The following is a 14,504-nucleotide window of genomic DNA, read 5'->3' as shown; positions in this document are numbered from 1 at the left end:
GACTTAGGTTTCCGTATCACCTTGTTGATTTAATGTATGGACTGAACAGTAGCATTTTTAATGTTTGATGCCAGGCTGCATCTGTCAAACATAACATCAGGTCTTGTTTGTTTAGCAACCCACAAAATCTGCGCCTTCTCTAAAGGAACTGGTTGTAGGCTGTCCATGTAAGTGTTCTGATGCACCTGCACTACACCGTCAACAGTTGCAATGTCCATCCCCACATATGAAAAATTCTCATGTTCTTTACGGCCCACATGAAAAGCAGATTAATTACAGGGATAACATTGGAAACAAAGTTCCTTGACCCGGCCCAAAGAAATCATCCACATGACACGCCAATAATCCTGTGACCAAAGATTGCTCATTCTGCCAATAGAATATTGCGGGGTCAACTTGTGACATTTTACCACCAGTTTTCAGCATGAGTTGTCTGACTTTGTTGTACCAATAGAGGGATGCGTCCGCAAGTCCATACACACATTTCTTTAGTTTCCACATGTCAGGTTCACCAATTTGACATAATAGTGTTCATAAGCTAAAAGAAGAGAGGCACTCAGCTCAAGTGGAGACAGAGAGGTTAACAGTTTATTTGGGAACTTCATCTCCCTTCTGTTCCCCAATGTTTTTTTCACATTCCCTTTTATAGGGTCGGAGAATCAGATTACACTCAAGGGTGGTACAGTTCGTCTACTCAAAGCTGGTTCATTCCGGTTTAACATGGGCGCCCCGTCGTGGGTCGCAGCAAACTTTGACGTCAACTTCTTCTATCAGGATTCAGCACGATGCTGTTTGCGCCATCCTCACTTCTGAAGAAGCACCGCCGCCCTGCCATGTGCAGGCACCTCCCTGCAGCAGCGGTGTCCTCTGTATCTCCACTCAAACTGCAAACACTCAAGCATAGACCACTCTACTAATCCTCTGTATCTCCACTCAAACTGCAAACACTCAAGCATAGACCACTCTACTAAATAGCAACATGTTATATGCACTACGTATTAAAATAAAGCTGCGTCCTGGCAAATGTATAATAACCTTTTAATATTATTCTAACACCATAGAACGCTGCTTCTGTCCACACCAGCTTCTGGTGGGGGGCGAATGTAAATGTCTCTCTAGAGTTCCATTCCCTGTAGAAAGGCTGACTTAATATCCATAGAATGAACCGTCCACTTGTTTTGACATGCCATAGCTAACAGCAATTGAAGCGACTCGGATGCGCATGTGGGAGAATCTTTTTGCAACTCGTGAATATTGATTTCCTCAAAACCTCTCGCCACAAGGTGAGCTTTAGGTACAATACCATTAGCAGTTTCTTTCAGTGTACAGACCCATCGAGTAGAAACACATTTTTGACCCTTGTTAATGATCTCTTCATAAACATTGTTCTTTTTCCAGTTATCAATCTCTTGCTGTTTAGCCGCATCAAAAGAGATGTCTTTGGTAATGAGTGCATCGGCATCAGTGTTTTAACAATCTGTGTGAAGATTATCAACCTGTGACATATCTAATGCTTGTCTTTGTTCCTCACTTCCATTAGGTTCTAGCCGCTGCAAATTGTACCAATTTTTGTATTGCCCCTTGGCCTTTCCTGCTCTGCCTAAAACTCTGGCAGTGTACTGAGTATCATTATCTTTCTTTGTAAATGTGACCACCTGACCCCTTTTCTGGGCCCATCTCATCAGTCTGTCTGTTCGTGTCTTTATCATTTATTTCTGTGTTTTCAGTCATTTGTTCTCCTCCATGAAGACTTTGTTTATCATCTGAATTCTCTAACACATCAGTCTGAACCGTATTTTAATTTTCTATACCATTGTTGGGAACACTGGTAAGTGCAGGTTCATGCTCATTCTGTGCATTTAATTTACTTAGCCTGGATGTACAATGACAAGAACTCCAACATGTCTTACGAACACAACGGCTCCATCCTGACCTATAACTACAGCAGGACCCTTCCACTCTGAACTATCCTGTCGCTTATAATACACTTTGTCACCTGTTTCATACATTTCATCTGTAGGTCTGAGCTGCTTACGTAATGCCCTCCTAATTCTTTCAGAGCATTCCACCTCTGTGAAAGCTTTTCTAGCAGCATGTAATGCTGTTAAGTGTTGCCCTACTCTAGTACTCATACTCGTTCTCTCTAGAGCAGGTGGTTTTTCAATTAAGACAGACGGAAGATTGGGACTGTGTCCAAACACAAGCTGGTGTGGACTATAACCATGCACATTGATCAGACTGTTTTTGGCCATAAGAGCCCAGTCTAAAGCAGTTTGCCAGCCACACCCATTTTCCTTTTTTACTTTCAAAAGTGTCTCAGTCAGAGTCATATTGTGTCTTTCCAACAAACCGTTGCTCCAGGGACTGTACCCCGCTGTAGTTTTCGTCTCAACGTTGAATTTCTCCGCCATGTCTCTAAACTCCTCATTATTGAACTCTCCACCGTTGTCCGTGAAGATCCGCTTGGGGGCACCGTGAATACGTATCCACGAATGAATAAAGGAGCTGACTATATCCGAAGGTTTCTTAGACCTCACAATGTTTCCAGCGCTAAATCGTGTGAAGTGATCGATGATGTGGAGGTACCACACACCAGGTTCTAGCTCATGTAGATCCATTGCCACTGTTTCATTGTATTCGGAGGCTAAGGGCACGCCAACAGCCGGCTTGTTCCTGCGGTGTTTCTGACATATCTCACAGTCACGAATGATGTCCTCTAGAATGATCAGGCAGTCTTTGTCAGTATTTCCTGTGCTTTGAATAAGCCTCTGCAGCTGGTCTGCGCAGGCATGACCAAACTGCTTGTGAAGCTTCAGGAGCACTTTGCGTTTTTCTCTAGAAGACATCCCTGTTGTGACAACAAGTACCGTATTTTCGCAGTCATAGGACGCGCTGCCTCAAAGGGCGCAACACCTGTTGAGGGTGCTATTTCTGTCTTTGAAGCACACACTGGGCGCGCCGCCTTGTAAGGCGCTAGCTCAGCTGCTTTTAGCATAGCAATAGCTCGGCTGCTCGCGCTGACTCAGCCCATGGCAATTCACTTTGCCTCAATACCATAAGCAATCGTCACATTTCAAAGACAGTTGCCATGATACCATTGACAATCGCTATCATTAACAATGACTCTAACCAATAATAGGTATCATGGCAATAGTCTACAAGACTACGTCAGGGGAGGGACTTCACTGGTCACCACACTCCTTAGAGTCACGGTTTAAAAAAAAAAAAAAAAAAAAAAACTCAGCATACAACCAAACAATGAAACAAAGAAATAAGATTAACACAAAACATTTATCTCTCATGCCATCAATATAACAAAAAGAAATAAAAATAACACTAAATGATATAGCAATGGCTTCTTGGGAGCCATTAGAGCAATGCCTTCTGGGAGCCACTCAGACTCAGCCAAATCACATGGCTGTTTAGAGAGATTTGCATGGCTGTTTAGAGAGATGTGCTGTTATGCTTTGGACTTTTTGTCTGTTGTCTAAACCTGGGACGTTTCTTGCTTGCAATAACATAAATGATAAGACAGACTACAACATTGTGGACAGCTGCCCTTTTGTCCAGCTTTCTCCCACACCATCACCCAAACACCATAGTCACATAATGTATAGTCATGGTCACTTTGAAGCATAGATGACTCACACTTTGTCCAGCAGGGTGTGCTAACATGCACTCTGAACAGCCCAACGAGTAAAAGGGTTGATGGTCGCGAGTGATACTTTGTCCATATAATGAGCGCAGTCGCCTTACAAGGCACTGTGTTAGTTTAGGGGAAGATTTGGGACTTTTAAGTGCGCTTTATGACTGCGAAAATACTGTACTTCACCTTCATTGCTGCTCACCTTTGTATTTCCTCTCTTATGTCCACACAGTAGTGTCCCGAACTGGTGAACTCAAGAGGCACTTGTTGCTTAAACATGACCACTCTGTCATTCTCCATGTCTAAAACAGTCCTTGCTTTCTTTAAAGACATTTTGCTCAACAATAAAGGAATATCAGCAGGAACAACTTCTGTTTCAATGTGACATTTTGTTTGTCCAATCTTGGCTGGGATCTTTACTTTTCTATTGGAGTGCACAACTTCCCCATCTCCAAATCTAAAAGGCCTGCAGCTTGGAGATTGTGTTTGCTGCTGTTTGTTCACTTGACTTTGGTTCAGTTCTTTAAGGAAACAATCCAGCCACTTCTCTCTACAAACAGTACGGGTGCATGCAGTGTCAATTATGGCCGATCCCAGTGATTCAGCCAGAAATATCTCAAAGTTGGTCACAATCTTGGTAAACAGTGCAATGTTACACTCCTCCACACCTTCACCTTCCGTCAACTTGACTTCATTCCTCCAATGAGGACAATCCTTCGCCCAATGATACGTGCTTTGGCAAATAGCACATTTTGTTCGCTTGCCATATTTGTCGAGTGGATTTGTACCTTGCAGTGGCGGCCGCTGTCCACTCTGTGACGAGACGTTGCTTCTTCTGAATTTTTCGGATACTCTTTGCTTTTGATCCATGAAAAAGGTGGTATCCTTTATCTCACTGCCGTTAATTGCGCCGGTGATTTTCCCTCCGAAAAGCCTTTTCAACGCCGATTTCATCGATGCAAATGTCAAGTCCGTGCACGCCGTAAGTGCAAGCTGTCTATTCTTCTCCTCGAGACACGCTGTATCCAGTAGTTTAAACGCTAACACAGCGTCAGGCAGGGCCATGTTGTACTTTTTCATCCGGTTGTATCTTTGCTTGAAGTCTATTATATAGTCCGCCATGGACGCCGCACTGTCTTTTGCTATCGAGTCAAAATACGAAAAAGCTTCAGCTGTCTTTTTCTTCTCTCAAGAACACCGTGTCCAACGTAGCGAGAAGTGTTCCCATACCATTTTCTTGATTTAGATCCTCCGCGGATATTTCCAAAGCAGTCTCTCTTCCTTCAAGACCCAGCGACACCGCAAGTGCCTGCCTCTTTTTTTTCCAAGTCCGTAACAAATGCTAGCTTCATTTTCCCAGCACTCGTATGGTCTGGCTTTGTCGAATTTCGATGGTACTCTATAGTTGGACTCTATAGTCCTCTGCTACCATGTAAATTGGCCAAAAAACACGACGTTATTAAGTTTAGATTCCAACTGCTTTAATTCGCTTGCATCCTCCTCGCACAGGCTAACATGCAACAAGAAACAGAGTCACGCAGGTTCACGCGATATCCGCGCACAACATGCGGGTTGTTAACAGGACTAACTTTGAGGCATTACTGTTACAAACTGTTGCCACCTGCTACCGACTTTAACAACATAACAGTGTAAAATAACGTTCAATCGCTGATTAAGGACGCTACAAAAACAGCCTAATTACGCTGACGCTGTGTTCTTCAGCTTAGCAGCAACTACGCTATGGCTAGCAATGCTGGTGAGCGTGGTTAGGAGGCAGTTTATCAGACATAAATGACTGTACACTTTGATGCTGACAGCATGACAAAATTGCCGTTCCTAATAGGGTTGTCAAATTTAAAGCGTTAACTCTAGATTAATTTAAAAAAAATCACGCATTTACTCAGATTTATTTACTTCAATGATAATTTGCATATCTTGCAAAGCTAAATTCAAACACTGTACCATATTGGCTATACATCTTAAACGCATCATCTCAAAACTAAAACACCCTGCTTAACTCATTTACTCCCTTGGACGTATAAATACGTCTTTTAAAGCAATGGCGCCCTCTACCAAAGACGTATAAATAAGTTTTTTGTTTTTTTTGCGTCATAGTGTACATAAGGGTCTGATGCAATCTCTGACTGAGAATCAGCCTCGTCTGCATTGTGAATCATGTAAAAATCACCCAGCAGGGGGCAGAGGTGCAGAAAATTCGCCTTGAATCTGCGCCAGAGGTACAAATGGGGGGGCGGGATCCTGGGGTAGACTTATAAGCGTGGAGAGCAGCGTGGGTAGCAGCAGCACTAGCAGCAGTCGCATTAGTAGCGTTAGCAATGAAATCCTCCAAGCAAATGACGATCGAGGAATGTTTTTTTGTAAAAAAAAGCTTCCTAAAAGCATCAAGGCTTTGGAGACGCTTTGGTTGAGAGGATGACGCTTCATCGTCGTCACAACAAAGAGGCGTCTAAAGAGGCTGCGCGTGCCTTGCGGCCTGCATCGCCTGCCTTCGGACAATAGCCAAAGCAGCCGAGAGTCCTCACCAGATCCACCCCGAACGAGGAGGTAAGCGCTCACAAGTTACCATTGAACATGTGGTTTTAGCCCTAATGCTTTTATTGTACATATCATGCATCTTGCGGACAGAAAATGTCGCGTCAATGTGCAGTTAGACGCGAGCTTGCTCGCTGACTTCCTCGTCCGGCCGCCTCTATTGCACAATTACACGCGAGCATAACTCCTCCCGAACAGGGAAATAAACGCTCGCAAGTTACAATTGAACACGCGGTTAGCCCTTATATCCACTTATTTTACATATCATGCATCTTGCGGGAAGAAAATGTTGCGTGAATGTGTAGTTAGACGCGAGCTTGCTCGCTGACTTCCTCGTCCGGCCGCCTCTTGCACAATTACACGCGAGCATAAGTCCTCGCCGACGAGGAAGTAAACGCTCGCAAGTTACAATTGAACATGTGTTTAGCCATCATGCATCTATTGTACATATCACGCATCTTGCGCGCAGAATATGTCGCCTAAATGTGTAGTTAGACGCGAGCATAGGAAGTGAGCGAGCGAATGTGCGCTTCCAAGTAAGCATAACTCCTCCCGAACAGGGAAATAAACGCTCGCAAGTTACAATTGAACATGTGGTTAGCCCTTATATCCACTTATTTTACATATCATGCATCTTGCGGGAAGAATATGTTGCGTGAACGTGTAGTTAGACGCGAGCATAGCTCAACTCCGACTAGGAAGTATGCGAGCGAATGTGCACTTCAAGCAAGCGTGACTCCTCCCCGACGAGGAAGCAATACTGAATGGTGTAGTAATCATACAAACTTTCTACAATTCACAGATTGTGCATCCCGCGGCAAGAAGGTTCCTCCTCGTCTTGTTGGTGCAAAGAAAGGTAAATTATAATATGAAACTTCACACGCCAGCAATAAAATGCAGCAATAAATATATATTTCCAATTGTTTATATTTACAGGTTGTGCATCAGGAAGCAGTGGTTCCGGATGGCGTCACACACACTGGATGGCAACCGAGGAAAATCGAAAAAATGTTGTGTGCCCTTGCATCAAGGCAACTGTTTTATTTTATATCACACAAAAAAAAAGTATGTATGACACTGATGTATTTCATTTTTGTACATAGTTCAACAGTTCAGTCGTTTTCTGTTATGTGCAAATAAATTTATTTTGTTATCAAAAACATATTTTTTGTGCTTTTTTTGGTATTTTATAGAAGGCATGCATTATTTAGATGTTAGAGGTGTCATAAAAGCCATAAATAATAGTGTCAAAGTTCAAATTATGGTCGAAATGCATCAGTTTACAAAAAGCTCATTTTCTCAGTTTTTTCCCCAGGGATTGGAGTTTTCATGAAATTTAGCTATTTTCAAATGGCGATTGCTCAAGAATGGAAAAAGATAGAAACAAACTTTTTTTTCTGTTGAAAGAAGAGAGTCTCATCTTTCTTTTGGTGTGCTCCATGTCTATATAGCATTAGAATACAATATTCTGTGGGCCTTGCAATATTAGTCAAAACCCAGGAAAACGCTGGGATTGAGCGGGTTGCTCCAGTGAAAATGGCTGGTATTTAATGAGTTAAGTTACCACTGGGCTTTGCAAACCAAAACTGGTGGAGTGTGGTGCTAGTGGGCAGTTTTGAGAAATGTTTCTAAGAAAAATGCCTGTCAAGATGTCTCTGAGTGGATTCGCGTATCAAAGAAAGCTATTAGAACAGTCTTTGATTTAACACTTCACATTTGGTGAGTTTACATTAATTACTAAATATTATTCAAGTCAACACCTGTTAAAAGCTTCACAAAATATTGTAGTCGAAAAAAATTGACTAATCGCTATTAATTCTGGAATTTTTTGCGATAAATTGTTTTGGTTCTGCGGCACAGTGGCCGACTGGTTAGCACGATGGCCTCACAGGGAGAGACAGCATCGGTCGTGGGTTCAATACCGGCTCCGGCCATCCTGTGTGGAGTTCATGTTCTCCCCGTGCCTGCGTGGGTTTCCTCCGGGTACTCCGGTTTCCCCCCACATTCCAAAAACATGCATGGTAGGTCGACTGAACACTCTAAATTGCCCCTAGGTATGAATGTGAGTGCGGATGGTTGTTCGTCTCTGTGTGCCCTGCAATTGGTTGGCAACCAGTTCAGGGTGCCCCCTGCCTACTGCCCGAAGATCGCTGGGATAGGCTCCAGCACCCCCCACTACCCTAGTGAGGAGAAGTGGTATTTAAAATGTATGGATGGATGGATGGATGTTTTAGTTCTTAGTAATGGTTTGAGGAAAGTGTTGTCTAGCTTTTGCTAGTTCTTTGTTTACCTGCCAAAGACATTGTCTGTAAAGGTCAAAATGAACTTCCTCTCAGCTTTCCTGTACTTTGATTTCAAAGTCATGCTCGTGGTTGTTCTAGGTTGACATGAAATGGTCTTATCGTATTTTCATGTCCATAAGGCGCACCGCATTATAGGGCAAAATTTCACTTGTGGGTGCTAATTCTGTATTTAACACTTACATACATAGGGCGCACCATATTATTGGGCACAGGCATGTCAAAACAAGCATGCTGGCGTTTGTTTTTAAAAAGGCAGCGGGAGCTCAACTGAGTTTTGTTGTACTTTATTGAAGTATTTAACAATGTTCTCACATTTTTTTTATCAGTCCTCATCCATAAATCCATCTAAGTCCTCGTGTTCTGTATCCAAAACAGCTGGGCAAGTTTTCCATTGAACACAGCAGGTTCCCTCTCGTCATTGTCAATCTGTCAGTCAGTCTTTTGTGAAAACTCGAACAGAAGTGCAAGCTGACACATTAACTTCTCAGGCCTTGATCACGAAATGCCGATGTAAGGCAAGTCACTAGTCACTTCACTATGTACGTTCACGGTTTTACTTCAGAACCAAAACTATCCCTCAACATCAACTGAACAATACTAGAAAACAATGAAACATCTAAAACAAAGAAATAAGATCTTATTTTCACAACAATGGAGCTCACCTAAAAGTCCCAAATTTTCTCTAAAACCTAAGGTTAATTGTGTTTATTTGCTCCTTGTTTTGGTTGTTTTAATTTTTTGCTAGTATGCTGTTCTGTTGATGTTGGGTGATAGTTTTGGTTTTGATGGAAAACCGTGACCTCAATAGTGTGGTGACTAGTGACAATGCCTACATCGGCATTGTGTGATTACGTACTGCAAAGTTAATGTGTCTGCTTGTACTGCTGAGTTGTCACAAAAGCAGCATCATATCTTAGGGGCAGCGCGGCAGCGATACTGACGAGAAGGAACCTGTCGTGTTTGAACGAGGACTTTGATGGATTTGTGGATGAGGACTGATTTTAAAAAATAAATAAATAACGTACTCCCGTAAATACTTAAAGTACAAGTTCAGTTTTGCTCCCGCTGCCCTTTTCAAAACATACGCTAGCATGCATGATCGCTTATGTTTTAGCATGCATGCTAAGCTATGGTAGGTTTTGACATGCCTGCGCCCTATGTATGTCTTAAATACAGAAATAGCGCCAGCAACTGAGACTGTGCCCTTTAATACAGTGCGCCCTATGGTCATGAAAAAACGGTTCCACAAAACATGTCTCTCTCATGCCATTTATACCCCAAACAGAAATCCAATTAACACAAAATATGTATCTCCAATGTCATTCATATCCCAAGTGCTGCACAGCATTTTCGGAGTACCCCAGCCTCAACCAATCAGATGGCTGGTTAGAAAGATGTCGTGAGTGGTGTGCTTTGGGCAGCATCTGTTGTGTAAAGGTTATCCATCCATCCATCCATCCATTATCCGCCGCTTATCCGAGGTCGGGTCGCGGAGGCAGCAGCTTCAGCAGGGAAGTCCATACTTCCCGCTCCCCAGCCACATCTTCCAGCTCTGCTGGAGGGATGGCCAGGCGTTCCCAGGCCAGCCGGGAGACGTAGTCTCTCTAGCGTGGCCTGGGTCGTCCTCTGGGCCTCCTGCCGGTGGGACATGCTCGGAACACCTCACTAGGGAGGCGTCCAGGAGGCATCCTAAACAGATGCCCGAGCCACCTCATCTGGCTCCTCTCTACGTGGAGGAGCAGCGGCTCGACACTGAGTCCCTCCCGGATGGCCGAGCTTCTCACCCTATCTCTAAGGGAGAGCCCAGACACCCTGCGGAGGAAACTCCGCTTGTATCCGAGATCTTGTTCTTTCGGTCGCGACCCACAGCTCGTGACCATAGGTGAGGCTAGGAACGTAGATCGACCGGTAAATCGAGAGCTTCGCCTTTTGGCTCACGACAGACCGATACAGTGTCCGCATCACAGCGGAGGCTGCACCGATCCGCCTGTCGATCTCTCGCTCCATCCTCCCCTCACTCGTAAACAAGACCCCAAAATACTTAAACTCCTCCGCTTGGGGCAGGATCTCCTCCCCGACCTGAAGAGGGCACTCCACCCTTTTCCGACTGAGAACCATGGTCTCAGATTTGGAGGCGCTGATCTTCATCCCAACCGCTTCACACTCGGCTGTGAACCGCTCCAGTGAGAGTTGGAGATCACGGCCTGAGGAAGCCAACAGTACCACATCTGCGAAAAGCAGAGATGAAATACTGAGGTCACCAAACCGGATCCCCTCATCGCCTCGACTGCGCCTAGAAATTCTGTCCATAAACGTTATGAACAGAATCGGTGACAAAGGGCAGCCTTGGCGGAGTCCAACCCTCACAGGAAACGAATCCGACTTACTGCCGGCAATGCGGACCAAACTCTGACATCGGTGGTACAGGGACCCAACTGCCCGTATCAAGGGGCTCGGTACCCCGTACTCCCAGAGCACGCTCCACAGAATTCCCCGTGGGACACGGTCAAGCGCCTTCTCTATGTCCACAAAACACATGTAGACTGGTTGGGCGAACTCCCATGCACCCTCAAGGGCCCTGTAGAGAGTGTAGAGCTGGTCCACTGTTCCACGGCCAGGACGAAAACTGCACTGCTCCTCTTGGATCTGAGATTCAACCTCCCGACGGACCCTCCTCTCCACTACCCCTGAGTAGACCTTACCAGGGAGGCTGAGGAGTGTGATTCCTCTATAATTGGAACACACCCTCCGGTCCCCCTTCTTAAAAAGGGGGACCACCACCCCGGTCTGCCAATCCAGAGGCATTGTCTCCGATGTCCACGCAATGTTGTAGAGGCGTGTCAACCATGACAGCCCCACAACATCCAGAGCCCTAAGGAACTCCGGGCGGATCTCATCCACCCCCGGGGCCTTGCCACTGAAGAGCTTGTTAACCACCTCGGTTACTTCAGCCCCAGAGATAGGTGAGTCCACCACGGAGTCTTCAGGCTCTGCTTCCTCAATGGAAGGCGTGTCGGTTCAATTGAGGAGGTCTTCGAAGTATTCTCCCCACCGACTCACAACGTCCCGAGTCGAGGTCAGCAGCACCCCATCTCCACTATAAACAGTGTTAATGGTGCACTGCTTCCCTCTCCTGAGACGACGGATGGTGGACCAGAATTTCTTCGAAGCCGTCTGTAAGTCGTTTTCCATGGCCTCACCGAACTCCTCCCACGCCCGAGTTTTTGCTTCGGCAACCACCGAAGCCGTATTCCGCTTGGCCAGTCGGCACCTGTCAGCTGCCTCCGGAGTCCCACAGGCCAGAAAGGCCCGATAGGACTCTTTCTTCAGCCTGACATCATCCCTTACCACCAGTGTCCACCAGCGGGATTGGGGGATTGCCGCCACGACAGGCACCGACCACCTTGCGTCCACAGCTTCGATCGGCTGCCTCAACAATGGAGGCACGAAACATGGTCCACTCAGACTCAATGTCCCATGCCTCCCGCGGTACGTGGGCAAAGTTCTGCCGGAGGTGGGAGTTAAAACTCTTTCTGACAGGGAATTCTGCCAAGCGTTCCCAGGAGACCCTCACAATACGTTTGGGTCTGCCGCGTCGGACCGGCATCTTCCCCACCATCGGAGCCAACTCACCACCAGGTGGTGATCAGTTGACAGCTCCGGCCCTCTCTTCACCCGAGTGTCCAAAACATGCGGCCGCAAATCCGATGACACGACTACAAAGTCGATCATCGGACTGCGGCCGAGGGTGTCCTGGTGCCAAGTGCACATATGGACACCCTTATGTTTGAACATGGTGTTCGTTATCAACAATCCATGACGAGCACAGAAGTCTAGTAACAGAACACCGCTCGGGTTCAGATTGGGGGGGCCATTCCTCCCAATCACGCCCTTCCAGGTCTCACTGTCATTACCCACGTGAGCATTGAAGTCCCCCAGCAGAACGAGGGAGTCTCCAGGGGGAACGCTCTCCAGCACACCCTCCAAAGACTGTGTCAGGTTTAAATGCCCTGACGCCTTTTGGGAGAGCTTACTGAAATAACTTACTAAAGGTAACGGCCGAAATAAAAAGATGGCTGAGAGGCCAGGAGGAACCAAACATGGTGTTCATTTCCACCGGCCGGCGGGGGAAAGAGTGGGACAAAGCGGAAGTGAGCCGGCAGCTCGCCCGCTCGCACCCGCTCCGCGTGACTCCTCCCTCTTCCTCCTCCCACCGGCTCTGCTTTTACTAGCTTGACTCAAGAATAACCAGGAGACAAGAAATTAAAATACAATGAAGGTCTGTTTAGCCTAAACTAAATCACCAGAAGACAGGAGAGTATCTGACAATGATGGTCTGTTTTAGACTAAACTAATCACCAGAAGACAGGAGATTAATTAACAATGGTGGTCTGTTTTAGACTGAACTAATCACCAAAAGACAGGAGATTAACTAACAATGTATGTCCGATTAGACTAAAACAAAAATGTGAGTGTGTGTGCGTGTGCAATCATTAATGATACAAGTAGTGTATAAAAACATAATTAGAAATACACAAACTGATTTCATAAACTTACTTGAGGTTATCGTGATCTTCAGCTTATCTTACAACTCCAAAAAGGGTGGGTACTCTGTACTGCTGTTTGGTGCATAATCACAAACAACAGTCAGCACCCGTCCCCCCACCTTGAGGCGGAGGAAGGCTACCCTCTCGTCTACTGGGGTGAACCCCAGTGTACAGGCGCCAAGCCGGGGGGGAAATAAGTATGCCCACACCTGCTCAGCGTCTTTCACCTTGGGCAACTCCAGAGTGGAAGAGTGTCCAACCCCTCTCAAGAGGACTGGTACCAGAGCCTAAGCTGTGTGTGGAGGTGAGCCCGACTATATCTAGTCGGAATTTCTCTGCCTCGCACACCAGCTCAGGCTCCTTCCCCGCCAGAGAGGTGACATTCCATGTCCCAAGAGCTAGTTTCTGTAGCCGGGGATCAGAGCGCCAAGGTCCCTGCCTCTTTCCGCTGCCCGACTCACATTGCACCGAACCCCTTTGGCCCCTCCCATAGGTGATGAGCCCATGTGAAGGGGGACCCATGTTGCCTCTTCGGGCTGAGCCCGGCCGAGCCCCATGGGTGCAGGCCCTCCAGGGTGTAAACGTTAATGTAACCTATTATAGTTAATGTTGTTGATGTCTCACCCAATCAGATGGCTGGCTTGAGAGATGTTGTGAGTGGTGGGTTTTGGGCAACACCTGTTGTCAATTTTATTCTAACCTGTCATATTTCTTGTTTGTAATAACACCAATGATAAAACAGACTACGACATTGTGGACAGTGGCCCCTTTTCCAGCTTTCTCCACACGTACATACTGGTCTGTTGTCAATTGACTGTGGTTTCAAACCATCACCAACAGATGGTGCTAACACATTGTTTAATGCTCCCAGTCAGTCCAGTGTGCTGTAGTCTTGTCAGACTTCGAAGGATTTTTCGGGAAAAAGTCCTCAAATAAGTCCTTTAAAAAGGCTCTCATATTAAAGGGTAAAAACTTCCAATTTCCCTAAGCCGCTCTAACGTGGTGGATGGAGGGGATGGAAATCTCATAAACTGGTGTCGGGAGAGACTCGCGTGAGTTTGAACCGCTTGTTGATGTTGAGGAGTCATTCCTGATTTTAACATTATTAATTGCCCTTAATGAGTAACCATTTTGGAATAAGTCAAATTACCCACTCTACTTTTGTAGTGGCTCTCTTCCTTATCGATCTGTTATCAGTTCTTGTTTAATATTGTCCAATTCTGTTGTGATTGTCGGTATGCAGTTATTGTACATGTATTGCCTGGAAACCTTTTTCCTGTGTCTCAGGGGCTTCACCTACTACAAAATGGGCAACTTGGACAACCGGATTGCCAACGCAGACCAGTTGTTGACCCAAGATGTGGAAAAATTCTGCAACAGTGTGGTAGATCTCTATTCCAACCTCAGCAAGGTACAAAACATTGTTAGCGCTCTGCATCATGGTACTTGAGCTCA

At 45.8% G+C, this 14,504-nt stretch overlaps 1 protein-coding gene and 1 long non-coding RNA gene across 2 annotated transcripts in view; both read left to right on the top strand.

Annotated features, from left to right (window-relative positions):
• Positions 1 to 14,504, top strand: part of LOC148317974 (ATP-binding cassette sub-family D member 3-like) — a 78,531-nt gene that overhangs the window by 21,117 nt on the left and 42,910 nt on the right. Inside the window, exon 4 of the mRNA XM_088283563.1 lies at positions 14,337 to 14,460. Coding sequence (XP_088139689.1) covers positions 14,337 to 14,460 — 124 coding nt within the window. The remainder of the gene's footprint in view (positions 1 to 14,336; positions 14,461 to 14,504) is intronic.
• Positions 5,920 to 7,359, top strand: LOC148317975 (uncharacterized). Its single transcript, XR_015839945.1, has 2 exons — positions 5,920 to 7,055; positions 7,136 to 7,359. It is a non-coding gene; the product is annotated as an uncharacterized LOC148317975 (long non-coding RNA).

The sequence above is a fragment of the Idiotropiscis lumnitzeri genome, chromosome 19, assembly GCF_059441095.1.
Source record: "Idiotropiscis lumnitzeri isolate Australia: NSW breed Sydney's pygmy pipehorse chromosome 19, RoL_Ilum_1.0, whole genome shotgun sequence".
NCBI classification, from domain to species: Eukaryota; Metazoa; Chordata; class Actinopteri; order Syngnathiformes; family Syngnathidae; genus Idiotropiscis; species Idiotropiscis lumnitzeri.
This window is presented reverse-complemented; position numbering and strand designations above follow the sequence as displayed.